The sequence below is a fragment of the Pinus tabuliformis genome, chromosome 2_1, assembly GCF_031772625.1.
Source record: "Pinus tabuliformis cultivar Carrire ecotype Pingquan chromosome 2_1, CPIR1, whole genome shotgun sequence".
Taxonomy (NCBI): domain Eukaryota; kingdom Viridiplantae; phylum Streptophyta; class Pinopsida; order Pinales; family Pinaceae; genus Pinus; species Pinus tabuliformis.
In genome coordinates, this window is record NC_142299.1 from 699,312,363 (window position 1) to 699,326,660 (window position 14,298).

A 14,298-nucleotide genomic window follows, 5' to 3' on the forward strand; every position below is an offset into this window, starting at 1 on the left:
ACCAAGCATGACAAAAATTACTCCAGACTATATGTTATTATGATGTTTGAAACTGCTTCATCATCTTAACTTCTAAGGCACTTTGACTCCTTATCATGTCTTTATGATTATTGATATATGTTATTGTATTGCTGACACATAAATAGACTGTGGAGTATTAGCAGCAATGTGTAAATACTGATCATCTTTTTATGGCACTGAGACTTAGCACTGCTTGCCCAAAATAGAGGAGCTAACACTTCTTTAGCCCAAGTAGATTTATCCTAGTTTTGCTTAGAAACATTATCTCCAAACTATGACTTTACCGAGGTAGTATGCAACACTTAGCATATTGTGATGTCACCAAGATTGCATGATGCAAAACCAAGATATATTGTAAATATGAGAAACTGAACTGTGTGAGATATTTGTATTGAGGAGGTTCTGTGATCTTGACACCATGAAGAGAGATTATAATGCCACCAATTTGAATTCTTCTTGAGGAGATCCGAGACTATTATTGTTCTTGCAATAGTGACATCCCTAAATCATGCAGTAGTATAGAATATCACTATGAGCTCGAGACATAAAGCATCCTTGTGTACTGAGATCATGTAGCATTATTGTGAAGTATCATTTGTTGTTACATTGAGCCATTCATCATTGGAAGCACCGAGACTGTGAAGTACACCTGAGAATTGCAGACGCGATTGCAGAGGATGATCGATCTGTGGTTTTGTAATATCATGGTTGCTTCAGCATTTGTGATATGACATAGATTTGAGTTTTGTAGTATGAACCCGAAACTGTGATTGCCAACAAGACTATGATATCCGAGATTGTTCCTTGATATGAAGATGAGATGCAGCACTGTACATTTTTCAAACTCATCTTTTTTATTTGCTTAGATACAAACTTGATCCTTGAATGTCTCTTTTCTACCCTTCCTTAGACTTTAGCACCTTAGCTCTGATCCCATGTTGAAGAATATAGGGCACATGTGATTAATGAGATTCTTCTTTTCTGATAACTATCTGTGAGGCCTTTTTAATTTTCTTATTAGCACAATCTTCTCTTTGACATTATTAGAGCGTGTGTTTCTTATCTCATCAAATAGCTACCAAAAACAAAGAGACAAGAACACAAGATGTTGGCATTCTACCACGGCCAAAACCTCTCCCTCTTGGAGAGGAAAACCCACACATAATTCTTTTTATAGAGATTCCAATTGACGAATAACAAGAACATGACACTTAACCTTCTACGCCACTCCAAGACCAAGACACCAATCCTCTTCTTTGACACTGTTGAGATCATCATCATCGCTGCACCACTGAGATCTTCATTATTGTTGCAACATCATTGTTGCACCTTCACCAAGGTCTTCACGAGATCTCCATATGAATGAGAGTTGCTCTTAGATCAACGAAGATCATGATTGTTTCATCATAGTTGTGCCTTCCTTGAGATCATAACTGCACTTCTACTGAGGTTATCACTATGTCAATGAGGTCTCTACCTTGTCTTCATCATGACTTTGATAACGTGTCTTTATCAATGCACTGAGATCTGCATCGTGACCTTGTCTTCACTAGGATTATAACCAAGACCATGGTTACCATTATGTCTGTGTCTAGTATGCCGAGAGTGTCTTATTGTGGGATCACAATTATGTTGAGACAGTGATCATTACTACTGTGAGGAGGTTAAGACACAGATATGCTTGATCAAATTCCTTATGACTGTAATTTCTTGCACCATGATTACACCCGAAATTGCAAAGAGATTGCGTTCACTGCACCCATCCGAAATACTGTACTTCTGTACTTATTCGAAATAATGTATCCATGTACCTTATTCGAAATATTGTACCCTAAACTTCATCCGCAATTTCAGAGATATTCGAGATCCTATTTTTTTCTTTTCTACGCATACCATGACTGGGTATGTATAGTGGTTTGCCCCTGTATTTGAGCTAACATCTCCATCGAAAAGATGTGTTTTCATATGTGAGTCGATTTGATGTTAATATTCATTTTGAGGCCAACTTTAACTGTTCTCTTCATTGTTTGCAGACAGACTTCTTTGTGCTTGTCTTGGAGGATTGTGCTTGGTCTTGGAGGGCTAATCTAGCCACTAGGTAGACTCATATACATTACATATATGCTCAAGAAGAGCTCTTTACACATGTCTTTGACTCTTTTTCTAGACCTGTGGAATGAGCAAGAAACTCATTCTTATAATTTACAAAAATAATATTTATTTTTCTTGACAAGTACAAAGATCAAAATTACATTTGTAAATACCGAACCTAGTTACACTTTCTTCAACAAATTTCGATTGTGAGCTTTTGCAACGAGGGGCATGGACAGTATCCGAAGGGAAATCCTTCTCAGGCGGAGGATACTCAGCAGAGAAGGCAGAGGGAGATCCAGCAGTGGCAACGCTATGCCAGAGGGGTTGACGCAGAGCCACGCAGAGGCAACGCAAAAGCCAAGAGGGAGTCCAAAATTTGCAGAGGGAATTCGAGTTTTAGAAACCGAGAGCCGAGGTGTGAGACCGGAAGGCAGAAATCAAATCACCTGGACAGCAAATCGGCCAGCCTGAGGATTAACATTGTCCCCAGTGAGCTTGACGTTGGGCTAATGTTGACACTGCGCAGAGGCAGCGTAGAGGCAGCTAGAGAAGCCAGGGGTAGATTTTCTGGGGCTGGATCAGCCGGGGTTCCCAGTGATAGTGTGAGGTAATCTCACAAATCTCTCTGTCGGATTATTCTCTATAACTGGATTGTCGGGAAGGCTTCCAAATATGTGTTCAAATTTTACTACTGCATAATAATAAAACCCTCAGATCTGCTACACCAGTTTTCTTGCATTGGGTTTTTCCGGGGACATTTGTCCAAAAACAACTGTGTCACTTGTGTGTATCTTTCTCTATTGTTCAGTTTCTTGTTTCCGCATATTATTTAATTGGTGTAGGTTGCATTGTATGTATTTCGATGTTTGTCGTAGGAAATTGCAAATAACTTGTTCATGTAAATCTAACAACTAGGAGAAATATCATCAATGCTGCAGTAGGAATTCCCCGGTTTAAGGAATCTTCACACTAAGAACCCAAGGTTTCATGATCGCTCAAAGCATACCGAGATCTGGTATCCCCATCTTTGAGATTGCGTGCAGAAGGGGATAGTCAAGCTATTGTACATTGTAACAGGGGAGCAGACAGCACACATCTTCACCAAGGCATTGGCAAGAGGCAGTTTTGTTCATCACAGAGATAAGTTAGGAGTTGTATAGAATCCCTTCCTCGCTATGAGGGAGTGTTGAAAAGTAGTGAAGGAATGGAATCCTTGATTTGTGCCTTAATTCAAGGAATCGAATTTTGTGATCTTCTTAGTCATGTACAAGTTCCAATGATGTGGACAAGTTCAAGAAGCAGTTTGACTAGTGTAAGATTGTGGAGGACCAAGTTATCTGTTCTCTAGTGTGAGTTAGTTTGGGAACTGCAGAACAAGGGGAGTTAGCTAGTTAACAACTTGTGTTGACTTTTGTTAACTAGAAAAGCAGGAGTTCGACTTCCCAAACATAGAACTTACTAACAATAGCCAAATCGAAGTGCTAATAAGGAGATCGAAGGCACACCTTGTATTCATAATTGAGCACGAGTTTGTGAGCTTGTATGGAGCTTGTGGAGGAACGAGTCAAGTTTTCTCTTGTGCGAATTGTTGGGGAAGATTTCCCTTGGAAGTGCGCATGAAAATAGGAGAATTCCTATTTTTTGGGAGCTGGGAATACGCTAGGAAATAGGGGCCTATTTCCTAACGAATGCGCAAGGATTTCAGGCTGCTGATTAGGGGAAGCAGATCAGTATTCTAGCAGGTGTTTCAAGCTTAGTTTGAGGCAGGCAGAATATTATTTTCTGATTGAGACAAGTTGGTTGTAAGAGATCTGTAATTTATTCTTCTTCAATAAAATTCAATTCTGAATGAAGCGAGGGTTTTCTCAGTTGGGTTCCCTAGAAAAATTGTGTTGTCCATTGTGTGATTTGTGCTTTTAATTTCTGTTCCTATTCCGCTGCATCTAGTAGAGAAATCCTGTGATTATAAGAAAAGAAAATTGTTTTCAGATTGTTCATATTAGCAGACCAGAGTTTCATGGATTTTCTACAATGTTTATAACAGCAACATAAAACATGTTGGGTTGGGCATTAACTTGATGTGATTTCATGAACTTGAAACTGGGTTGGGCATCAAGCACAATTTTCTACACTCCCTGCAAGAGTGAGTAAGCTTCAGCCTGATTATTAGAAGCAAGTCCTAGGCTCGAAGCATAGGTAAACTCCAAAGTTCCTCTGGGGTTAGTGATAGCCCCTCCTGTACCTGCCACCCCAAACTCATCTCAAAACTTGTTGTCTGCAATATGCAGGACAGCTTTTCTCTCCAGGGATTATGTTAGAGTTACAGACCGTACAAATTTGCAGTTGAAGCTCTTTACTATTCCCGTCTGAATTGTATTCTCTATGAAACGATGAAATACAACCCATTGATGTTGGTTCGCTAGTGACGTCAGCTAGATTCTAGTCTCTATGAAAGAATGAAATAGTTGGTGAGTTGTAGTCTCTATGGAAGGATGAAATACAACCCATGGATGTTGGTTCACTAGTGACGTCACCTAGATTGTAGTCTCTATAAAAGAATGAAATAATTGGTGGCGTCAACTCAACTTCAAGCAAATTACCAAGGTTCAATTCCAGCTGCAGCCTGCCCTGCTCAAATGGCATCAGATTAAAAAAGGATGAGACCAGGTGCAAATCTTGGGATTAGGCACCCCTCTACCCCTTGAGGAGTGTTTCTTGAAGCTTCCAATAAAATTCATGTATCAAAAATTAAAATCAATATTGTGACAACAAAGCTTTTCATTAAATCCACAATATGCAACGCTACCCCTGAAGGCATGTTTCTTCAAGCTTCCAATAAAATTCAGGTATCAAAATCAATATTGTGACAATAAAGCTGGTCATTTATTAACCCCAAAAAGTGCCAAATACCCTTTCATGCGTGGATCAGAAAACTCATGTCCGATAATTCTCCAATGATCAGAGTCTGAAAGCTAACTTCGATAACTAAATTTGATCTAGGTCCTATAGCTAACCCTTGAAAAGTGAACAATTGGTCCCATGGATACCATACTAGTTATAATTTTTGCAAGTGACCAGTGCAGACCTCCAGAGCCACTGGAAGAACTTGGGTGCCTAATAAGCCAAAAGTTATGTGTGAGCCAAAAGTTCTCACAAAGGAAATACAGCCTAAGCTTCCCACCTTTAAAAAATACCACCCGTGTGCCAACAGATTTGGTACACATCAACTAATCGTGTGCAAGCCTGTATCGATTTCATTGCCTGTAAAATTTCCAATTCAACGAAATACAAACTCCAAGAGAATTGAGAGAGGGTAAGAAACTACCTGTCTGAGAGCTGATGAACGTGATGCAACCGACCTCTGCAGAGTTTCCCTGGCTGCCCTGACAAACTTCAAGGGGCAGGTTTTGTTCTGCAAATAAGAATCAACAAAATTAACCATCATCCCTATGTCTGTCTATATATATTTAAGGAGGAAAAGAACAAAAGGTGTCCAGAAAAAACTCACAAAAAGACGATGCCCTCTAGAACTTGTTCTCTTCCGCGAAAACTCTTCTGCAACCCGCGTTTAAGAAAAAAAGATCAACGGATGTACAAAAAAGGAAAATTAATGTTCACGAGATTCGCAGAATATGAAAGTAGTCCATGGCGATACCATGTAAGCTGTGCATTTTCTGATCAGTTGCGCCAATGGTGAAGCGGGCATCCGCAGGAGGGCAGAAATGGTTGAGTTCCATTCTGTAAATTGCCCACAATTCCCAAATGAAGCTTGGAATATCTTACACTTCGACACCAAACCAGAGAGAAATCGTGTGGAATTCAGAATACGATTCAGAGAAATACAGGGATTCACAGAGATGATGGTGCTTTGGAATTTTTAGAAAAGATGTCTCTTCCATCGATGTACGTGCACACGTGCGTGACATTGCTCGTCTTGATTTGCGACACAATTTCGCTAGTGAAATTTTCAATACAGTCAAAAAAATTTAAGAAATTCAACTTTGAACCATTTTTTAATGATGGAAATGGACGTTTTCCAAGCACTATGAATGGCCTATGGCCTACGTACCCAAAATCTTAATCGTTAATCATTGTAATTTAGGTTTCCACTGCCTCAAGATTAATGCTGGCATTCAATTCGATTTACCCCGTCGAGGAATAAGTGTACAGGGGAACATCAACTGTTATTCAATGCAGTGTCCGGTTAATTGGTGCGACTGCAAAACGCAGTTATGGCGAACAGGTCTCGAGAGAATGATGCAGAGTTTAAAAAGGTGGTGGAATGGAGCTGGTTCACGCTTAGTATTTGGGTTATGAAGTTCAGGGTCCTACATGTGTTATTGTTCTCCAGGCTACAGCTCTTGCTGTTAAAGCCATCTTCCAATGTGCTGAGGGCCGTCTCAAGCCCGAAAAGTCTGTTGGGTGCTGTCCCTGGTCTGTTGGGTGCCGTCTCAAGTCTGTTGGGCGCCGACTCAATTCTGTTGGGTGCCGTTTCAAGTCTAGAAGGTTTTCTTACCCAGCTTTGCTCCACTTCCCCGGTGCTCTTGCAAAGATGGTCAGACCCCGACAGAGATTGCTCAGCCGTCGAGGTTCTGCCCGGGGAGGGTCTTCTCGTCCTCCAGTCACAGAGCCCCAACTCCACTGTTGCCGCTGTCATTGCCATAGAATTGCTGAGGCCAATCCCCTCCAGACAAGCCAATTCATGGACTCCAGTAGCCCAAACTCTGATCCGGAACCTTTGCCTGCCTTCGGTTCTGCCATCTTCACCTTCTGCAGCTCTATGGACAAACCCCGCATCAATGCACACGTTTCGGTTCTATTCCTTGAGGAATCTCAGGACGGTGACGGAGGTCCGCGCAGCAAGGGGAAGCACCCAGGTGGAAGCTCAGAGGACGTCAAGGAGAGGCCAGCGGTGGCTCCCGAGCAAGCTCCTAACCGCCCTCAGGCTCAGGAGGCGTCGACTTCCAAGGAGGTCAATGTCGAAGAATGGGACTCCTTTCCCACTGCAGAAGAAAGAGAGAAGTATGGATGGTGCAGGGTGGTCGAGGAGGAGCCGGACGAATAGCCATCCATTGGTTCAGATTCTCTTCCTCCATAGCTGCTCAGGTCCTGTTTTGGTTTTATGTCTATGTCTTTTTGGTTTAAAGTCTGCTCTTGCTATGTCTGTATGGCCCGAAAGGGAATTCGCTGAAGGTCTTTTGATGCCCCTGCGAGGGATGAACACTTTTGGTCCAATGCCCCTGCGCGGGATGTATATGTTTGGTTTGGATGCATTGTCGTGGTATGATGCCCCTGCGTGGGTAGTTTTGCTTAGACGTGGTACCCCAGCGAGGGCTGTTTTTTGAGAAACCCTGGTCCAAAGAGCCACAGTGGGCCTTGGGGTAAACTGACTCTGTGAATGTAATGTTTTCCTTGTTCCTGTAAATAATAGAATAGAATAGTTTTATCGAGGAAAAAAAAAAAAAAGGTTTCCAAAAAAAATCTCATTGTGTTATTTTTAGGTTCTTAATAAATTAGTTTGATATGTACAAATATTTGCAAAGCTAAAAATATATATACTAGCGTATTCACATTAATAAATATAATTGATACATATTATAAAGATTTATGTTATGGATTTAATATTAATATTGATATAAACTATTTATGCGATTTTTCAAGAAAAAAAAAATTATAAACATTATGAATCATGGAAGCTTGCATTCATAAAATAAATAATAAATATATAATTATAATAATCATTATGTTGTTATAAGGTTGTCATTAATGTCAACCCAAGTAGCGCTAAAAGATGTTCCATCTTTTGTCAATTAATATGACATGGTAATTAATGGTTTTTCATGTCACGATCATTCTTGATGGATTATCCGAGTCGAGTTGATTTCGGTGGTATGTGGCACGCCACGAGAAGCCTCACAGTTTGTGAGTTATGCTAGTTTGAAGACATAAGACCCAATTTGTGGATACAAAACCCCAAAGGAGGGTGATGCCGTGCCCTACCATTAGCCAGCGCATTATTCATATCAAGGGAATGGGTTTTCATCTAAAGTTGTGGTTAAAGTGATTCATGGAGGGTATCAAAGATTAAAGTTTTGAAATTATAAGTCATGAGCGGTTTGGTTTCAAATAAAAATATTAATTCTTTATCTACTACGGCAAATAGTCACAATACTTGAGCCCCAAGACATTGAATTTCAAATTTGATGTCTCCCTCAAATTTTGGAATCATTACATCTCTTGAAGCCTCCATAAAAAGCAATTGCTTTATCATCCATAATATGCATCAAATGAAGAACTTTTAATCATTTTGTGTTCTAAAATCAACCTCAACCCTGTGGTATAGAGTCAAATCAGACGAGAGGCTTGAAAGGAGATTTTAGTTGGCTTGTGCACTTAACTTTTTTGTGGTTTGGGATTCGATTTTGTCTATTATAAGAAAAAGAGATTTGACCCTGCATTAGGGCATCATTTTGTGCCCTAGTTACCAAAAACAGGACGATGCTTGTCGTTTCTTGGAGAAACTGTCGTAGAAACCCAACGACGTTGGAAACGGCGTCTTAAATGGCCGTTTTGGTTTTCAATGGCCAAAAATAGTTTCTAGTGAAATGAAACCGTTTCTACATTTAGTTTCCAAACTCCGGCTAACTCCAGTTGAACTTCTCTTTTCCAAACACCGATTAAGTCTAGTTCAGTTCGCAATTCAATTCTAGTGGACTTTTAGTTTTCTAGAAGTTGTATCGCTACATACAAAGGGAGAGAATTGTCATCCACTAGTATTGTGAGAGAACCGCTGTAAAAAAAGCACCAGTTGTATTTGTGAGAGAATCCGTGCAAGCTCCAATAGTTGCATTAGGCCATTAAACTCCAGTTCCATACTCTAGTTGTGTGGTATTCTTATAGTGTATCAAAAAAATTTATTTATTCAGGCAGTAATTACTTTTCTTTTTTAACTGTGCAACTACCCATGCAAACCAGTGGCTTTTCTCAGTTGTGCAGTTGTTCACAGTTTTTCAAGGATTTAAGCCGAAGAGGAGAGAAAACTCATCACTCGTCAGATACAAGCAAGGCACAGATCAAAGTCGACTCTCGAGCCGAGCAGCTTCACGCCCCATCGAGTTATCTTCAGCGGTATCGTCAATCTTATTATGAACAGGTACAAACTTCAATCTCTGGTTTTTCTCATTCTTTTGGTCAATCTTTTTACAATTAGCACTTGAAAATCTGGGACAACATGTGAATCGTGATTGACAAGATTTTTTCATACAAGCTTTTTTCATCCAAATTTGTTTATCAACAATCTTTAGTATAGTAGACATCTTTAAAAAAATATATAAGCAAGATCAAATCAATACGACAGACCATATAGCAAAACAATGACCAAATATCAAGACCATTCCTTATTTCAGCTCTAGTTGAGGCATCTCAAACCAAAAATAGTCCTTGTCTAAGTTGTACTTGTACACCTTTACAAATATGCTAGCCTATTTCTTAGAGATTTTGGCATTGCAATTCCAGCATCTTTTCCTCCAAATTATGTTGTTGCATTCTTTGTAGCCTTTCCCTGAAGTGCTTTAGCTACTCCTTCTCTTTGTTGTTCAGGAATCAGGAGTAAGGCCATCATCCTTGGTCTTCCCTGTCCTAATAGCTCGGGCAGCAGTGCTCTCTTTGTCACAATCTCTCTGATTGCTATGATTCATGGTGAAAAACTGAGCTTGAAATACGACTTTTAAATGCCATCGTCACTATTTGGCTTCAACAGCTACCCATAAAGACAGAGCTCCTTTGGGAAACTTCCACCATCCAAATTTGTTTATACAATAGAGGCAACTGTGTTCCAAATTTCCAAATATTTCAGCCAAAATTAACATTATTTTCGAGGTAAATTGGGGACTACTACTCTATCATAATTTCCTTCTTGTGCAAAATTTTGGGACTCAGGAGAATGTCAATCAACTTAGTTTTGTCCGAGGAATCAACACAAAAAAAGTTCCATAAATAGGAGTGATTAGTTCAGCAAAAAGATTTGGGGAAACTCTGTTTTAAATGGGATTATGAGCTGTTGTGCTGACCTTCATAACATTGGTTTTGTATTAAACCAGTCCATTTTTTCTTGTAAAAAATGGTATCACTATGTTGTTGGTATAATAGCTTATATACCAAATTCCAATTGTATCACATATTATATCAAGAATACCAAGAATGGTATCACATATTATATATAGTATGTCATTGTATTCTTGGTATGATAGCTACTCCGCACTTGTCAAATGGAGGTAATTTTATTTGAACCAATAATATATATATATATATATATCAAGTAGTATCAATAATCAATGTGTTCTTGGTATGACATTATATTCGTGTATAAAATAGTATCACTGTATTTTTGGTATTCTTGGTATGATACGAAGATGTGATCGGTTTTATTTATTGGTTAAACATTTAAAGTATTTTATTACTAACAATGTTTAAATTGTTTAAATTAAATAGCCTTAAGTTAAATGGAAACTTACTAAACCTATTTAAATTGTTTAGTTATTCGTTAAACATTTAAAGTATTTTATTCGTTAAAGTGTTAAAGTGTGCTTCTAGAGACCTGTTGTGGCTGTGACTTGAATATTGTGTGAAAGAATAAAATTATGCGCACATTGTATGCAAAATACACATTGTATTTAAAATTTTAAAATATTAAAAATAGCAAATCAAAGAGAATTTTAAATACAATGCAAAATACACACATTGTATTTTCTTTAAAATAGCAAATCGCATAATGAAGAGCATACACACATTAGAAAGAATAACAACTTGAGAATAAAAATAGAAAACTAAATATGAATTTTATAATTTTTTAAGGGCGTATTCAAACTTTATTCCTTTATATTATATGAGAAAAGCTACATGTCGAGCAAATGGGAACTTTTTTGGATGAAAAGAGAGGTGTTCTTAACTAAAAGTAGTGCTATGGATACAATGGAATAGTTTGTTTAAACTAGAAACATATGGAAATAGTAGATCTCAAAAATGTGGAAATATAGGCTCGAGATTTCAAACAACAATAAAAGTGGCTCTTCAAACGAGTTTTGACACCATGTTTGAGAAAACACGACACTCTATATAGGATGAATACCTTCAATAATGATTCACATAAATAGATCAATTATCATAACACTAGTATTTTTATGTGGTTAAAACCTTCTAATAGGGAAATAATTCATGGCCCTTGTCAACATGGCTATTGAAGGCGATTTTATTAATGTAAGAGAAAATTGTCAAACAAGAAAAAGAAATAGAAATCTTAGGGGAATTGATATTAATCTTCCCATTGCTTTTAGAATTCAATACTTGGCTTTTGAAAACAAGATACATAGAAATGAAATACTACATATTTGGTATTATATGCACATTGTAGATGATGTTTCCAGTGCTCAAGCATCATAAAAAATTGCCAGCAATCGTCCATCATGCAGTACATCAAACTATGCATGTGAATAAATTTATCTCTTCAAATTTTTAGTTAATTATACTTTTCTAATTAAGTGTCAATTTATTTTTGTTTTTGTTTTTGTAACTAATTTTCAAATATAAATTGTGCAGATTAAAATTGGTTGTGGTAGAGAATCATCTATTTTTTATTCCACTCATTTCCCATTGCAATGGAAGAAAGTTCATCAGTGTCACAAAGTAGACCACCCCTTTCCCAAAGGCATAAAAAAAAATCCAAAGCAAAGAATATCAAGAAGCAAAAAAAACCTTTGAGTCAAGGTTATGGGCAGTTGTGAAATGCACTCAATCTTATAGTGGAGGATCAAGTGGATCAACTGGTTCAAAGGTTTGGTTGTGCCCTTATTGTAAAACACAAAAATCGGGGAATGTAGGAAGAGTTTGATGGCATTTACTTGGAATGGGAAAAGAAGAACAAACAACTTTATTTATGGGTGTACCTAAAACAAAGAAAGTTTCTCTAATTAAGCAATTTAATGAACTTGAAATGCTGAGACATATTGTTGAAGGTTTAGTTCAAACCAACAACAATCATAGTAGATTCACAATTGGTGGTCCACACTCTTGTTCTCAACATCAAGTTTCTATTTCCCACCTTGAAAACTTATGGGATGTAAAAGGGAGGGGGAATCTTGATGCATCCATTGGATGATTTTTTTCGCAAATGGCATAGCTCTCAATGTGTGTAGGTCTCCTTATTGGAAGGAAATGGTAAGGGATCTAGTTAACAATGTCCCTAAAGGTTACAAGCCTCCTAGTTATGAAAAGATGAGGACGATTGTGTTATCTGAACAGAGGGCTCAAGTTGAAGCTAGACCTCAAGACATTAAAGATAGTTGGAAGGAATTTGGGGTCTCCATTGTCTAAGATGGTTGGACAGATGTCAACCATCATCCCCTTATCAATATTTTGGTTTCTAGCCTAAAAGGAGTTATGTTCTTAAATTCCAGGGAAAATTTTAAGAACCCCCTCTAGATTTATAAGTATAATAAATGGGCGAATCTCCATGGTATATAGGAAAAATGGAAGGCGATTTTATCAATAATATAATATGTATATATAATTTTTTGGCGAATCTCTCACCAGGCATGTCGAATATTTTACTCAATTATAAAATCTTGTAAGATCTTGGTATTACCATGGGTTATCATAAACCTGGAGCTTAAAAATTACTATTAGTAATTTATAAAAATTAATAAAATTAATAATTGATTTTTATTTTATTTTTTATTTTAACCAAGCTAAATTGTTTAACATACATTAAATTACAACATCCATTTTTACTTTTACTCTATGCTAGTTTGCATATCACGATATTTGATACCTCTCGGGGGTTAGTAGATCCAGAGTAAAGATGGATCTATGCTGGTTTAATTCCCCCATTTAAATAGGCTACATTCCAGGTGAATACCATGGGTCAATACCATGTGCCATTTTTATTTTTATTAATACTAATATTAGGGTTAATAATATTTTTTTGCATGGTATTAATAACAATCTAGTCCATGGTATTTCTCCCATAGTATTTTGCCCATAGGTTTCACCATGTGCCATTTTTATTTTTATTAATACTAATATTAGGGTTAATAATATTTTTTTGCATGGTATTAATAACAATCTAGTCCATGGTAGTTGTCCCATAGTATTTTGCCCATAGGTTTCACCTAAATATAACGCATTTTTTGAGTGTTCGTAAATATAAGGTGACTTATGGAGTAAATATAAAAATATTTTATTTGTTTACCATACCTCTCATTTATTTATATTTTTATTAATTTACCATACCTCTTTTAAAAATATGGTATTTGGCCAATAGGATTCACTTAAATAAAACCTCTTTCTTGAGCCTTCATAAATAGAACGAGGGTTATGGACTAAATATAAAAAGAGGTTTTATTTATTTACCATACCTTTTGAGTAAGTATAAAAATACATTTTGTTTATTTACCATACCTCTACTTTACTTATATTTTTATTTGTTTACACCCTTGCATGTATATAAGGTGACTTATGGAGTAAATATAAAAAATGTTTTATTTATTTACCATACTTCTCATTTATTTATATTTTTATTAATTTACCATACCTCTTTTATAAATATGGTATTTGGCCCATAGGATTCACTTAAATAAAACATATTCTTGAAAATGGGCGAATGGATTCACTTAAATAAAACCTATTCTTGAAAATGGGCAAATGGAAGGTTGTAACTCCTAATTTCAAGGGCTAAATTTACCTTTTTTACCCTCTCTCTTAAAATAAGGTGGGCTATTTGAGGTGATTTGTAAAAATGTACTATGATACAAAATATTCGCCCACTAAAAATTTAAAACCCCTTAATTTCGCCAAAGGGCGAACATTCGCCCCTAAAATTTTCTATGTTAAATTCCCATGATACCACATGAAAGACAAAAGATGGTCCATATCTAACGGGTCTCCTCAAAGAGGCAATATAGGAGGTTGGAAGAAAATATGTGGTCCAAATTATTATAGATAGTACCTCAAGCAATGTCCTTGTTAGTGGGTTGATTAAGGATGAATATCCAACAATTTTTTGGACTCTTTGTTCTGTGCACTACTTGAATTTTCTCCTGAAAGATATTAATAACATTGCATGGGTTGATAAAACTATAACTAAAGCAAAGATGCTACAACACTTTATTGTTAATCATGCAACATCCA

The 14,298-nt window shown here is 37.1% G+C and overlaps 1 protein-coding gene across 1 annotated transcript in view; it reads right to left on the reverse strand.

Annotated features, from left to right (window-relative positions):
* The window catches only part of LOC149202515 (uncharacterized), an 81,919-nt gene extending 75,859 nt beyond the window's left edge, over positions 1-6,060 (reverse strand). The window contains exons 1-3 of the mRNA XM_089400001.1: positions 5,771-6,060; positions 5,624-5,670; positions 5,441-5,527 (exon numbers count right to left, since the gene is read on the reverse strand). Coding sequence (XP_089256127.1) covers positions 5,441-5,527; positions 5,624-5,670; positions 5,771-5,852 — 216 coding nt within the window. The 5' untranslated portion in view covers positions 5,853-6,060. The remainder of the gene's footprint in view (positions 1-5,440; positions 5,528-5,623; positions 5,671-5,770) is intronic.
* Between the last annotated feature and the right edge of the window lie 8,238 nt (positions 6,061-14,298).